The 14,995-nt window shown below is 55.0% G+C and overlaps 1 protein-coding gene across 1 annotated transcript; it reads left to right on the top strand.

The window, feature by feature from the left end:
* Window positions 1-6,640: 6,640 nt before the first annotated feature.
* FGF8 (fibroblast growth factor 8) lies at window positions 6,641-14,594 on the top strand (the record flags this gene model as incomplete). The annotated part of the gene is made up of 5 exons (XM_084210145.1): window positions 6,641-6,672; window positions 6,757-6,793; window positions 8,859-9,039; window positions 13,254-13,360; window positions 14,313-14,594. 5 exons carry the CDS (start codon window positions 6,641-6,643, stop codon window positions 14,592-14,594), a joined length of 639 nt encoding a protein of 212 aa, XP_084066271.1.
* Window positions 14,595-14,995: the final 401 nt, after the last annotated feature.

Consider the following 14,995-nt stretch of genomic DNA (forward strand, 5'->3'; position numbering starts at 1 on the left):
GCCCCCCCCCCCCCCAGGCCATGCTGTTGGTTTTAGGCTTAACCTCACTGCGGGCTGGGTGTAGAACTCCTCTTCCTACAAGGACCCAAACCAAGCCAAATTGCCTGATGGGGCTGCCTGGGAGATGAGGCAAAAAAGGAACAGCATTTTGCATTTCTGTCTCAGCTACCGGAGATCCTGAAGGAGCCATAGACCCCATCCCACAGACAGGACAGTGACACCTGGCATTGAATGATGGCTCCCACCTTCTTGGGTGGCCAGTGGAGCCCCTGCCTACCCAGCCTGGCTTTGACCCCCCCCTTTCCCAGCCCTGCCTGATGATGTGTGGCTGGAGACCCCAGCTTGGGCTGGGCTGTGATGCTGGGGAAGTTGTGCCAGCCAGGAATGCCTTGGGACCAGGTTCTGGAGGTGCTGTTTGTTCTGTACAAGGGGGTCAGAAATGGAGTAGAGCTGCCCAAGGGCCATGAGCACACACATCCTCATCCACATGGCCATGGGTGTGACCCCTTCCCCATGCACGTGTCACAGCCATTCCTGGCCAGGCTGCTTGTTTGCTGATCCCTGTTCAATGCAGAGCAGAATTGCACAAAAATATTCTGCCTGGGGTTTAAATCATGCAGGGCTGGAGATGTCACCTTCTTCCTGAGCTGATGCCATGTGAACTGCCCTCACTGGGACTCTTTGGTCTTTGTTTCTGGCTTGCCTAGCTCAAGGACTCTTTGTGGGCCCCTTCCTGCACTGGCTAGTTGCAGAGCCGTCCCAGTTCCCTCCTTGCAGACGGATGGGACCTGAGCATGTGCCTCCCTTTCAGTGCCCTCCCCAAGGCTCTTGGTTTTGCTCAACTCTGCCCATGTGCCTGGCTCACCCCGTGTGCTGGGTGGGGATGCCAGAGATGAGAACAGCACCGGCCTCAACAGACCTGAATACAGGGGATGCTTAACACCATTGGAAAATCCATGTGGGCATCCATGGACCGTCCTGGATGACAGGATGATCCTCTGCTCTGCCTGGGAGCCAGGAGTGAAGCTGCCACAGGCTGAGGCACCCAGGCTGAGCCCCTGCTGTGCTGGCAGCCCTGCTGTTGTGAGTGGTGAGCTCTCCTCCCTGAGGCCCAGGCTGGATGGAAAGCAGAGTCCAGCTTTGTCTTCTCTGATCTGCAGGAGCATCACTGCTTGGGAGCCAGCACGTGGTCACTGGAGGATGGTGATGCCAATACTGACACCTGCAATTCCCGGAGCACAGACTGAAATTATGGAAGCAAAGGTTGTGTTCCTAGAAAGCTGCTGGATAGGAGGGACAGGAGGTGGTGAGGGGCAAGGAGTCAGCCGGATTCCCTGAAAGGAAGCTGTGAGAGCAGGCTGCTGAAGAGTGACCAGAGGGCCACCTCATCCAGGCTGGTCCTGCACAGGAGGTCCAGGGGGCTGTGACCAGAACACAGGGACAGTCTCCTGGCCTGGTGCTCCCACCTCCCACAAAACATGCCTCAGTCTTGCTGCTAGTAATTGAATAGAAAGAAGAATTAATTGTGAGTGGGCTGTGTCTCCCCTCCCCGCTCCTCGTTTGCCCTGGGGCTGCCTTGGTGCTGTGGGTAGTGAAGACAAGGTCATTCCCATGTAACACATCCCAATGGGGTTTCACTAAGTTCCTTCCCTTTGGGGGGCGGGGGCAGGTTAATGGTGAGCAGTGGGATTGCCCCAGGCTGCTCTGTGCTGCTCAGCCATGGAGGAGCTGCTGTTGCCTCTGAAACGGCCCATTAAAGCCGCAGTGAAGGATCAGCAGGCAGGGCCGGGGGCACTGGGCCACGGGGCTGGGAAGGGCGAGGGTGGAGTGGGCTAATATCCCTCTGGCTTTGCTGGGAAACCTCTATGTCTTTATTTTGGGGTGGAAAAAGTTAGTTTATGGCCAAGCATCCTCCAGGTATGGCTGTAAAACATTACAGGATTCTGGGGTTTGTGCATTTTGTCTCTTCATATGGTGTTGGAGCAGAGAGAGATGCTCAGTTTTGGGCAGTGCTTCCTGCACTTCAAGTGTCCCCACCTTTGTGAGCCCCAACCTTTGGCTAACCCTCAAGCCTACTGCCTACACTGTCTGTCACCTTTCAGAGTCCCCCAGGCAACTGCTCTGGAGACTGTCTGAGCCCTTTGCACCTGCAGAGAGGAGCTCTCCTCGCCCTCTGGGCGGCTCAGCGTCGCTGTGTGCTGCTGCAGGTACTGCTCTCCTCCATCAGTCGGGATTAGCGCTGTGGTCCTGTCTGAGTCCCTGCCTGGCAGGAGCAGGGAACTCTGCCTCTTGGCCTCTCTCTCTGAGTGACACCGACGTCCTGGTTGCTTCTCCAGCTGATAGTTTCCCCTGAAACTATCCACTGGTTGTTCCCCTGAAAGAGGTATTCAAGGCAAAACTCCTGTGGGTGTTTTTCTGGCATCCCCTCACTATGAATTCTCTCAGACTCCTCTTATGATATGAACTCCCAGTTTGCCGGGAGCTCTTGTCTCCATTCAGCCCAGTTTGGACTGCTTGCCCCTAAAGCTGTAGTTGGTGTTGTTTTTCTTGTCTCTGCCTTTCTGAAAGAAGGGGTGCTAGTGGAAAGGTTTCAGGCTGATGCTCCTTCCTGGCTTTGATCTCTTGTGGGGAGCAGGAGCTGACACCACTGTTTGTCATCTTGCACAAGGAAAGGGGTGTATGTGGACCATTTCTGACTAGAACTGGGCTAGACAGGGATGATAAAGAAACAGGCAGGAAGGAGATGGAATCTGGCTCTGTCCTGCAGATGTGCTAAGGGAGATTCTGGGAGAGAGAAAGGATGGTGCTGGGGTGGCCCTGGGTTGTGGGGGTGCTGTGCTGAGCATCACAAGGGGAATGGGAAGAGCTTTCTTCAGCACCTGCTGCGCTCTCTCCAGTCCCTACTGCACAGAGAAGCACAGACCCCTCCCAGAGTCTCACAGTCCCCCATCTGCTGCTCCTTCCATCTCAAAGCCTCTCCTGATCTGCTTCCTGTCTTATCTCATTCTAGGCTGCTACAGGAGCTGCCTCCACACTCCCCAGTTGACAGGAGGTTCTGTGTGGGGTGAAGAAGGTGGGCAAAGTTTGAGACCAAGCCTGGACCCCAGCTGGGCTGGGACAGATCTGTGTCCTGGTTCCTCTCTCAGCTCCTGCCTCTTGGTGTTGTAGCCCTGTGGATGCACCTTGGTACCCTCAGCTTTGTGGGAAAGGGGATGGGAGGGCTGCAGCTCACATCTCTGCTGCTAATGCTTCATCTGCAGCATTTAATGTCCCTGATGAACATGAATGTGAGCTCTTCTCTGAAGGAAAACCCTTCTGTATCTGACCAGTCTAAACATGGTCCCAGTTCTGCAGATCAGGGCAACGGAGCAGAGGGGCAGCAGGACAAGATCTGATGGGACCATGCTGGTAAGCCTCTTCCAGGGATCACAGCCCAATGGCTGCTTGGTGTGCTGGGGGCACAGCAGGTCCCCAAGCCTTTCTGCCACAAGGGGCTTTCTTCCACCATCTCCACAGCAGTTTGGCCTGAGGCCCAGCTGGTCTCAGGAGCACAGGGCTGGAGTTTCTCTTCTCCCCAGGAGAGCCAGACAAGCCATTTAGACTTGTGCCAGGAGATGGAGGGGACCCTCACCCTGCAGACCAGGGGGCTTATCTCAGATGGCCTGTGAAGGAGCTGGCAGGCAGGCAGATTTCCCTTGTTCTGCCTGGCATGGGCGAGGACCTATCAAAAAAGGTTTTTTTACTTAAAAACAAAACGGGGTGGGGGTGTCACTCTTGATGCAAACACAGGTGGGCTGGGAAGCACCAAGGGAAGAAGGCAAATGCCTCTGTGCAGGTCCCCATCTTCCCTGCAAGGAGCAAATTGTGGCCATGATCCAAGGCAGCAGTAGAGGTGGGGTGAGCCCAGCAGCCGTGATGCTGCCTGTCCCTGGCTGCTGTCACCGACCTGCTCATTCCTTTTCCCTTCCCAAAGGTGGGGTAGGAAGGGGGCTGTGGAGGCTTTGGCTGTAGGCCTGAGGATGGCTGACAGGAGCGTCGTCTGTCATCCCCTGTCAGGCAAAGTGTGGCCACCCCTGCGTGATCCCACACTGGCTTGATTTTACAGCCATGACTGGCACTTGAGCCTGTTTGCTGAGGGCAGGGGGCACACGGGACTGTCAGCTTGCAGCTGCCTCTGACCCCGTACAGGACACCATAAATCTCCCAATTTAAGGCAGTCTGGGCTGTTCTGGAAATGGTGCTGTGGAGTAGACTGTGGTGTGCAGGGTAACATGTGCCTGCCTGATCCCCTGCCCACCAGGGATAAAGTAGAGGTGGCCACTGGTGAAGGAGAGCAGCATCTGGGAAATAGACTGAATTCCTTGATTTTTTAATACATAAAAAAGTATGGATTGCCTGCATTTAGAGCATCAGGAGAGTCTAGTGTTTCCTGTTCTGGTTTTGTCTGGTTTTCCTTAGGCAGTGCAGAGAGGTGAATAGGAGAAACCACCTCACCTGTGCTGTGGTACATCAGCTGTTCACACAGCTCAGCCTGGAGGATTTTTGTCCTGCCTATGTGCTGTACTGATGAGCTGAGTGTGTGAATGTGTCGTGCCCTTGGAAACCAGCTCCCGCTTCTGCTGAGCCCTTCAGTGCCTGTCCTGCCTGTTCCTGGTCCTCCTAAATCCTTCCAGTTACATACAGGTTTGGCCCAAGACTTCTTCCAACACATAGGAACCCCCCTTAGAAACGTCTTTTTGCACCAAAAAAAAAAAAAAAAAAAAAAAGGAAAATGAACAATGAACTGAATTTTGGGGTAATTATGCCCAGCACAAGGCAGTTGCTCATCCTGTGCTGTACTGGGTTTGTTAATAACTGTTTTCTCCTTGGGCCCTGTGGGGTCAGCCCAGTGACGGGGTAGTGCCCAGGCTCCCCTGCCTGCCTGCAGCACCCCTCAGCAGTGAGGATGCTGAGCAAGATCACGTGAGAACCCTGGGGGATCCATCCCCAGAAGTGACAGTAGGCAGAGTTTTGGGGTGACACATTGTGTGGTGGGGAGAGGTGTTGGTGCACTTGTGCCTAGGGCTGTTGGGTGCCTGAGCAAGGGGGAAAGTGCACAGGTTGATCGTCAGTGTGCATGTGAGAGAGAGAACTGTCCTGTGGCTGCAGCTGGTGTGACCGTGTTTGAGGCAGAGGGCTGTATTTTGCGGGTAGGGGCAAGCAAAGCAAAGCGTGGATAGCTGTGCTGGGGGGTGCAGCGTGTGAGGGGTGCGAGCGAGAAGGAGGGCACCTCGCGGGAAATGCTGCACGCATGTGCCAGCTGTGCGTGTGTGTGAAAGGGACTGTGTGCAGCCTGCGTGTGTGCCTGCATGGCTGTGCGTGTGCGGGAGGGCAGCACAGGCGTGTGCGGGGCTGTGTGTGTGTGCGGGCGGGCCATGCACGCGTGTGTGTGAGCGTGGCTGTGCTTGTGCGGCGGGGCAGCCGCCGCGCTGTCACTCAGGGGCGGCTGACAGGAGCTGCCTCTCCAGCGGCGGCAGATAGCGCTGATTGCTGATTCGAGGAAGCAAAATAGCAATTGTAATTATGGGCTCTGATAAGATAAAGGAGGGCGCGGGGAGCGCGGGGACCGGCAGCGGGGCACGGCCGGCAAATTAGCAGCTGTCACTCAGCGCCGAGCAGGCGGCGCCGGCCCCGGCCCCGGCCAGGTACCGGCCCCGGGGGCCGCCCGCCGCAGCCCCGCCGCAGCCCCCGCCCCGGTGCGCAACAGGTGGCGGGGCCGGGGCTCGCCGGAACAATGCAGCCCTCGGCGGCCCTGCCCGGGCTGCGGGGCTGAGCCCCGTCCCGCCGCCGCCCGGCCCCATGGCCCCGCAGCGCCGGCCCTGAGGGCGCCCGCCCGCTCTACAAGGTAAGCGCCCGGCGGGGATGCTCGCGAAGAAATCGGGGGTGTCCCGCTCCCCACCCCGGTTGCGGAATTTGCTCAGCCTCACTCCTTCTCGAAACTCCGGCCCCCTCCATCCCCCTCCTCCGGTAATCCTTTTAATGTCTGGCACGTCCCGGGAGGGCTCGCCCGCCCGCTCCCAATCCACAACGCGCCCGCGGAGCGGCGAAGCCCCAGCGGGGGGAACCGCGTCCCCGACCCACCCTCCGAGCCCTTAAACCCCGTTTTACGGATGGGGAAACTGAGGCACGGGCTGGGGAGGGAGTCCCGCCGACCACTGGCCGCGGAGCCCAGCCCTTAGTGGCAGCCGCAAGCCCCGGCGACACCTGGCCCGCCGCTCGCTTCGCTTAGGCAGGTACCGCCGGGACCGGGAGGGAGCCGGGGTCCGGCCGGGCTTCCCCCGCGGCGGCTGCCACCCCCCGGCCGCGCCCGCCCCCGCCGTCGGGGCCGCGGGTCGGCTTCGCCTCCCGCGGAGGCGGCGGGGCCGCGGAGCGGGGCGGGGGGCTCCCCGCGGCAGGGGCCGCCGGCCGAGCGCCCTGGGGGCTGGCCGGGCGGAGGGGCCGCCGGGCCTTTCCCCTCTGTAGCCGCTTGTGCCCTCCTTTCTTTGGGGCGAGGACGTGCCGGCAGGGCGAGAGGAACCGAGGAGCTGAGACAGCGCCGCGCCCCCCGGGCGCTCCCCGCCACCGCCGGGCCCCGGGCCCCCGGCCCCGCATCGGCGCCGCGATGGACCCCTGCTCTTCGCTCTTCAGCTACGTGTGAGTAGCGGCAGCCACAGCCCTCCCGCCCCGCGCCCGCAGCCCCCCCGGCTCACACCTCTCTCCCGCTTCTCCCCCTCCCAGGTTAATGCACTTGTTCGTCCTCTGCCTGCAAGCCCAGGTAAGTGCCCGCTGGGCTGCCCGGCTTTGTTCGCCCTGCGGGAATGGGGGGTGCCCCGCCGCCGCCGAGCGGCTGGGCAGGGAGGGAGACAGGGAAGAGGAGCAGTTTAAAACCCAGGAGACAAAAGTTGCCTGGTTGTAAAAAGCCGGAGCCGAGGGGAATTCCACCTATCCAGGGACGCAAAATAAGGTGCGGGGGACTCCGGCTGCGAGGCAGAGTACCGAGATTTCAAGGAAATACGCAGGGTTATCTCAAAGCAGCTTTAATTCCTGTCCCCCCGACCTCTAATTACACTGCGGATACCCCCGTCCCGCTGCTCCTTTTTTTCCCCCCCTGTATTGCTTCATCCAAAAAAATAAAGCAGAATTTAAAAAAAAAGGAAAAGAAACCCTGCAAAAGCCGTAGTAAAAAGTGCAGGTTTTGATTCAGCTTAAAAGTGTCAGACTTTAGCATCGCTGGTTTGTATCGGCAGAGACAGAAGTGACACGAATAGATTAAACGTCCCGGGCAGAGCTTGTGCAACACCCGCATACCAGCAGGCACGCGTCGCTGGGAGCGGTGCGCCTCCAAACCAGGGTGAAGCCCCCCTTCCCCCTGAGATTACAGGTGCAGAAGCTTTGTTTAAAATGTCCTTTAAGCTACTTTTAAAAGTTATTGTTATTTTCCTGGAAGCTTGTGGGGGGAAAAAAATGGAGTTTCCAGCTGAAAAGTGAAGGGAATGGAGCACTGGGATTGTGCAGTTGTGTAAAAACATAGCTGTAATATTTTGGAGTATGAGATGGAGACCAAATAGCAGCATGGCTAATGACCTCTCCTCCACATGGTACCCTCATCAGAGCTGGGGAGAGAATCCTGCTGCATTATCCAAAACCCTTCTATAGGAAACACACATGCACAGGCAGAAGCAGAGAGAGAGAGATGACATTGTCAAGGGGAGATATCTCTATAAAGCTGGCTTTGAGAGAGCAGCGGCTTTTGCTTTTATTGTGGTTTTCTGTTGTTGTTTAAGACAGGAGGAAATCTTCCCATTTGACGTGGGGGTGGTGGGGGGTAGCCCCAGCCTTCTGATGTTGAAAGGAGCGATCTCCTAACATTTGCTCAGAATACATCTTTATAAATGTCAGGGAGCAGCGAAACTTTCCAGACTTAAAAGAGGGATTTGAGACGAGGGGGGAAAAAGACTTCTGTGCCAGCTCGCGAGCCGGGGCTGAGGGGGGAGCAGGTTTGGCCGCTCGTGAAAATCATTTAAAGCCCAGGAGCAGCAGTCTTGGGTCTGGAGAGGATGGACTCAGCTGCGGCTCCGGGACTAAAGGGCTTGGTGTGCTGGGGCTAGGGATGACCCTGTGCTGGCAGCAAACAGCTGAGAGGGGATGAGAGCTGTGTTTGCATGGGTAGCATGTTGATATCCATGGGTTGTTACACCACTAAATACCTGCGCTGGGATATGGTTTTCTTGTAATTCTTATGCCTCATAGTTCCCCCATCTCTGTGAACTTTGTGTTTGAAGAACTTAACCAGTGGGGTATTTGGGAGCAAATAGAGAGCCTGAGACCCAGAGGATAGGCAGCTGTTGAAACTGTTGGGGTGTGTGCCCGGGGCAGCTGGAACAGTAGTATGCTCCTGCAGAGGTGAGAGAGGTGTGGGGTAAAAGCATCAGCCCCTTGAGAGGACAACATAGTGCTGTCCTGTACGTCCCACCTTGATCCCCTCCAGCTCCCAGCCTTGATGCTTATCTCAAGGTACCCCAGTCCCAGTCAGGACCCACCGAGTCCTGGAGGGGCCTCTGGGGTCACCAAGCCCTGTTCTGCTCCCAAGCTACCAGCACCTCTGCTTAGGGTATGTCTGGAGAGGACAGTGCTTTGTACAGGGCTCTGGTCACTGTGTCCCCGAGCTTAATGCTCCTTCTCCTGGAGAGACTTTGATGGCACAGGAGGCACTGCCGCGGTCCTGGCTCCTGGCCTCCCGTGAAGCCCAGCTGGAGGCCAGCGATCTCAGCTCAGCCCGCTTGCCCTGCTGAGGAGTAGAGATTATAATGGTGTGTCGTATATTTTTTAATTTCCTAAAGGTAACTGTTCAGTCCCCACCTAATTTTACACAGCATGTGAGGGAGCAGAGCCTGGTGACAGATCAGCTCAGCCGGCGGCTTGTCCGTACCTACCAGCTGTACAGCCGGACCAGCGGGAAACATGTGCAGATCTTGGACAACAAGAAAATCAATGCGATGGCAGAGGATGGGGATGTGCACGGTAAGGACACACGATGGGGGGAGCTGAGGAGGTGTTCGCAGCCCAGCGTGGCGATTGATGATTTCCGTCCTGTTTGTTAGCCAGAAATCGTTAAAATCGTTCAGCTTGTGGGGGCTTGTAAAAGGAGAACATAGGGGTCAGTAATCAGCAGCTGTGTGATTCAAGGTGAGGGCAGGTTCCCTGTGCCAAGGGAGGGGACCAATGCTTGAAGGATAGGCTCTGCTTCTTTCCTTTTAATTCTTGGTTTGCACCTGACTCAGAGGGTTTGGGGCTGCGGCATCCTGAGCATCATCAGACATTTTATCCTGGCTCTTTGCAGGGATGGGAATCCCTGAGACTTTCTTTTGAAACAGAAATGTAAAGTAAACTTGAAAAAGAAGAGGCAGGGAGGAGAAAGGGAATGACTGCTTTGGAAGCCTTCCCTGATCTAGGACTGTCTAAAGCGGCATTTTCCCTTCCCATCCCTTCCTTCTCAAAACAAATCACAGGGAAAGGGTCAGTGAGGCAGTCAGCTGCAGGCAAAGATGCTGCGGTGTCTCCAGAGACAAAGCAGAGGCTCTGCAAGCCCGAGAGCCTGCGCTCTGCCACGGCCCCTCGGCATCACCCTGGCACCCCCTCCCCAAAACCTCCACCCTCTCTGGGGCAAGGGGACCGGTCCCTCTGCTGGGGACTCTCGAAGCCCAAATGCTTTGATCGTGTGAGCTACTGACGTGCTGGGATGGACAGAGGCAGCGCTGGGGTCAGTGGGGCCGACGAGCCCCGGCACCGCCGCGGGGCCGGCTGCGGGAGGCCTGATCCTTCACCCAGGGCAGGGAAGTGCCTGTGTTCCTGTGTGTTGCACATAGGTATCACAACGGTTTCTCTTTGGTATTAGCTGCATTTTCCCTTTCTTCCTTGGGTAGATCAGTAGAAACATTTTTTTTCCTTTGCCTTTCTGGTTTTTGGGGGCTATTTCTTCATTTTGCTTTGGCTGAAAATTTCACGCTGGACATTATCAGTACAAGCGCAGTGCAGGTTCCGTGTGATGTTCCATACATCCAGACTTAATCTTGCAAATGAATTATTCCTATCCTGGAGCAGCTCTAACTTGAAAGGGCAGTAGCTAATTTCTGAAGCAAAAAAAAGAAAATCCCATCTTGTTTTAGACCTCTAACGCCTGGTTTTAAAAACCAGTTAGTGCATATTTAAATAACAACCAGGTTTAAATACGGCCAGAAGGAGGGGACTGGTGGTGGCTTGAAAAACTCTATTAAAATGTAATAAAAAAAGGTTAAGCATTTGAAGAGCTAAGGAGGAAAATGAAGACTGATCTAAACCAGAAAGAGAACAAGCAGTTTTTCAGATGTAAAGTTTTAAAAGAGTTGCAAGTCTGTAAATGTTAAAATAGAGGTTCAGGATTGTTCTGTATGAATCTCTAGGGAGGCCCCCATGTCTGGAAGAACTATTAAAACGCTTCTTACTTTCACCTTTTTTAACATTTCCTGAATACTTTCTCCTCTTCGCAGTCCAGTTGGGGGATCAAGTGTGTCTCGCTGCATTTTTTCAGCATTTACGTAGCCACTTTCCCTTCAAAGTTTGAGCATGAAACATAATTTTACTGGGATAAATCTGTCACTTAAATGAAAGAATAGAGTTGAAAACGTTAAGCCTCCCCCCCTCCCCAAAAGAGGAAGGGGAAAAGAAAAAGGAATCCCCCGAAATGTTATTTAGAAATCCACTTTTGTAGCAAAGATCCCCCCTCCCCAAGCCCTTCCTTCTGCTTTTTTCTTTTTTTTTTTAGTCTCATTTTTGGGGGTGGGCGTGTAAAAGGGGTTGATTTATTTTTGCAGATGACCCCTTTCCCCACGCTGACATTTTTACAGCCGACTTAACATCGAGTCCGGTGTTTTCAGTTATTTGTCTTAATTGTCAATATTTGATTGACTTTTTTTAATTCTAAGGGAAGGCAGGAGGCTGGTGCAGCCCAGCTCGTCCCTCCCAGGCTGTGCTTGCCACCAAGAAAACCACTGCCAGCTGCAGCTTGGACTCGACCCCACGAGTGGCTGGAGACACCAGCACAGCTCTCTGCCCCCTTGCTGGTTTTTGTCTGTGCCCAGGGTTTTCTGTGGCTTGGGACTGGAGTTTGCAGGGTTCATGAGTTGCCTGCAAGGGTCTAGGGGTGCAAGTCTCTGGGGCCAGGTTGTCTTCATGCTCTGTGGATAAGGGGTCTGGAGCGACACATGGGCTGGGCTCGTGCAGGCCAGCAAACCCGTCTGGTGGCTGTAAATCACAGCTGCCCTTTGGGGGGGAAAAAAAAAAAAAGAGAAAAGTCCAAAAGAGAAGCAATGTGCATCTTTAAAGCAGGGTTTTGTGCTCACTGGGGCCAAGGCCTCCCCACTCCCTCCCTCTATCCCTCTTCATGCCTCCCTTCCTCCCTCCCTCCCAGCTCTTTCTATCTCTCAGAGAGAAAAATCAATTCTCCTCAAACCTTTTACTGCCTCCAAGATCAATTCCACCCCTTTCCCCAATATAGATAAATAGGGGGTCACTGTCTCAGCGCTTTGTTTGCAGTGCCATCGCTCCCGTGGGTGGTTTTGGGGATGCTAGGTGCTTGTCAGGCTCTGGGCATTGATCAGCACAGCCTGGAGTTCACTCTTCCCAAATTTCTTGTCTCTGAGCTCAATCTGTGCCTGCCTGGGAGTAGGGGGATGTGAGTACATGGTAGGCTTGGGACAAGAGATGCTGCAGGGTGATATTGACAGGAGGGGGTGCCTGCATGCCCATCAAGATTGGGCTGTCTAACAGCACCAAATCAGTTGGCCCCAGCAAATTTGGGGATGACCTTTCCATTGGTCAACTCAGCAGCTGCCAGTGCTGCCTGCTTGCTGTCCCCACCCTTGGTGCCATTGACCTCAGCAGCATCTGTCATAAGATGCAGAGCTGAGGCACTGCAGAGACAGAAAGGCATTTTCCCCTAGCACAGAGTGTGATTTAGGCTCAGTTTAACTTGTGTGTGCACCTACAGCCTCCTTCTGCCGTTCAAAGCATCCTCCTACAGAGCCTCCCACTCCAGAGCCACATCACTGCCCTCACTGGGGCTTGCTGGAGGCTGGGCATCCTGGGCTAGAGATGTGCAGGCTGCAGTGAACTGCAGTCCTGAGAAACTGAGCAGCCCTTGTGCAGGAATCAGAGAGAATAAATAAGGCATCAATGGACTTAAAACCCATAATAAGAGTGTGGGCTTGGAACCTTTGTGGCCTGTCCTCTAATTGCTTTGCTGGATAGCACTTACAGTACTATGGGCTGATGCTGGACAAGAGGTGATGGGACAGTCACAGCTGGCTTTTCAGCATCGAGGGGAATTCTTTGGTGCTTGGCATGGCACAGACCTTTTGAGATGCAAACAGGTAGCCACCATTCCCAGCGGGGCTCGCTCTGGGGACAGCAGCTGCAGGAGCGGGAAGAAGGATGTCCTGTCCCCATCCTCCCCCTTCCCTGGGAATGGATGGGCTTTGGGGCTTGGGTTCCCAGGGTGAAGGCAGGGAGGGAAGGTGACAGGTCTATTTATAGGCGGCCCATCGACCCAGCAATTTGCATAGCTCCTTCGGAAGTCGATCGATGCCTCCATTAAAAAACTGAGACCAAATCAATACGCCCTCTCGACTCGTGCAAAGGTGAAAGGCATTAAAAGGGTGGCTGTACCCTTCACGCCTCCCCTGCCAGCTGCAAAGTCACTGCTCCTCCTGCAGCCCTGGCCTGGCAGAGGGACACGGAGCGGTGTCCCCTGGGCTGGGGACAGCTGGCAGCACACTGTCCACTTCCAGAAGGTGCTGTCTGGTTCTTGCCTACAGGCACACCCAGACTTGCCTCAGTTTGCAGGGCAGCTGCCTTGTTCTCTGCCAACCAGCGTGTGCCCTGCTCACTGCCCTGCATCCATCTGGGACACCTGAACCACTGAGCCCTGTGGAGCTGGGAAAAACAGAGCTACTCCCCATCCAGCACAGCTTAAGGTGGCAAAGGGGCATGTCCAAGGTCACGCAGGGACATAGGGGCAAGTTAAGGGGGAGGGGGGACAGGCTGTGTCTTAACCTCATGTGCTGATTTTAGAGCTCTCTGGCCCAGCTGCCAGAGATAATGCGCCTGCAGTGCCCAGCATCAGGCTGCGTTGCTGGGGTCTCCTTACCTGTGCCAGCCCCATCCCACAGCCCCTCTGACCTCCCTCCCTCTCTCCCCAGCCAAGCTCATCGTGGAGACAGACACCTTTGGGAGCCGCGTGCGTATCAAGGGGGCAGCCACAGGTTTCTACATCTGCATGAACAAGAAGGGGAAGCTGATTGGCAAGGTAGGGTGCAAGGGTATGGGCAGGGCAGGGAAGTGCCGGGGACACGAGTGGGGACTGCCTGGAGAGGAGCTCTGCCTTTTGGGGGCAGGGGGAAAAGCCATCCTGCAGCCTGAGGGGGAGCAAGAGAGGTGGGCGGGTGCCGTGTGGGGCACATTCCTTCTATCTCTCGAACAAATAGGCGGATTGCTGGTCTATTCTCCACGATTACATGGTACAAGTGCCAGGAATGTTAAGATGCTCCATGGGGCTGGCCCCAAGGCCAGACCCCACCACCCGCTGGTTTGTCATGCAGCTTCTGTGCCTTGATGCCCCTTCCCGTGGTGGGGGGGCTGGACATGCAAAATCCCTCTAGAACAGTGATTATCTGCAAGGATTTTCCACGGCAGCTACTTCCTGGGGGCTGCCCCATGTGGGTCCCTCTCTGGTCCTGCTACTGCCCATAGTGGGGGGAGCTCAGTTCCTGGCTACCCCATGCTCCCCCCACCACCTGCATCTGTAGGCACCATCACCACTGACCTTGTGTCACTCCTCCTGCCCCTCAATGCTCCTCGATGCCCCTCCTCTATTAAAGACCCTGGGGGGACAGGATGGGTGTCCTGTGATATTGGGATGAGAGTGAATTGAGATGGGTGAATTGGGACGGAGAGTTCACTTCTGGTTACATCCAGGCACAGATGGAGGCAAAAGTTCTCTTATGGATGTGGTGGAAGTTAAGGCTGGGACCAGCTGGACCAGTACAAAAGCAGCAGTGAGCAGTGTTTGTGTCACAATGCCTTCTCCCTGCAGCTTGTTAGGGAAAAGCACATTTTGGGCAATTCTGACTTGTGGGAGAAGTGAGCCTTTGGTTGCCCACAAGCTCTGCAACCAGCAGTCAGCGCAGGGTGGGGCAGTGAGAAGCAGCCCTCTGAGAAAGTGCCTGTCGCTTAAATCTCTGCTCCCGTCCCCTTCTCAGAGCAACGGCAAAGGCAAGGACTGTGTGTTCACGGAGATCGTGCTGGAGAACAACTACACGGCGCTGCAGAACGCCAAGTACGAGGGCTGGTACATGGCCTTCACCCGCAAGGGCCGCCCGCGCAAGGGCTCCAAGACCCGGCAGCACCAGCGGGAGGTGCATTTCATGAAGAGGCTTCCCAAGGGCCACCAGACCACCGAGCCCCACAGACGCTTTGAGTTCCTCAACTACCCCTTCAACCGGAGAAGTAAAAGGACTAGAAACTCCAGAGCGGGCCCTTGATGCGCCTGCCCCTGCCTGCATCTCTCCTGCAGGATGCTCCTCTGAGCTTGGTGGACTATATGTAGAGACTTTCCCATATGGGTATTAAAGAAAACAAAAAAAAAAAAAAGGGAGGGGGGAGGATAAAAGAAATTACCTGCTCTAGTTGTTGGTACTTTTGGGGGGGGTGTTTGGTTTTTACAAAAAAAAAAAAGGAAAAAAAAAAGAGGAAAAAAAATGAGAGAGGCTCTATTTTTGTATTCCAGCTTTAAAAGTAATGAAACATTCAAAGACTGGTGAAGGGAGAAGAGCCCTTCACTTAGAAATGTTCTAGTCTGTTTGGGGTTGCGCTTTATTTTGTAATTATTTTTCTTTTTGTAGCTCTAGAGGGAAAGGAGTTTAAAAATCATGTTTAAAACAAA

The sequence above is a fragment of the Fringilla coelebs genome (assembly GCF_963513975.1).
Source record: "Fringilla coelebs genome assembly, chromosome: 8".
Classification (NCBI taxonomy): domain Eukaryota; kingdom Metazoa; phylum Chordata; class Aves; order Passeriformes; family Fringillidae; genus Fringilla; species Fringilla coelebs.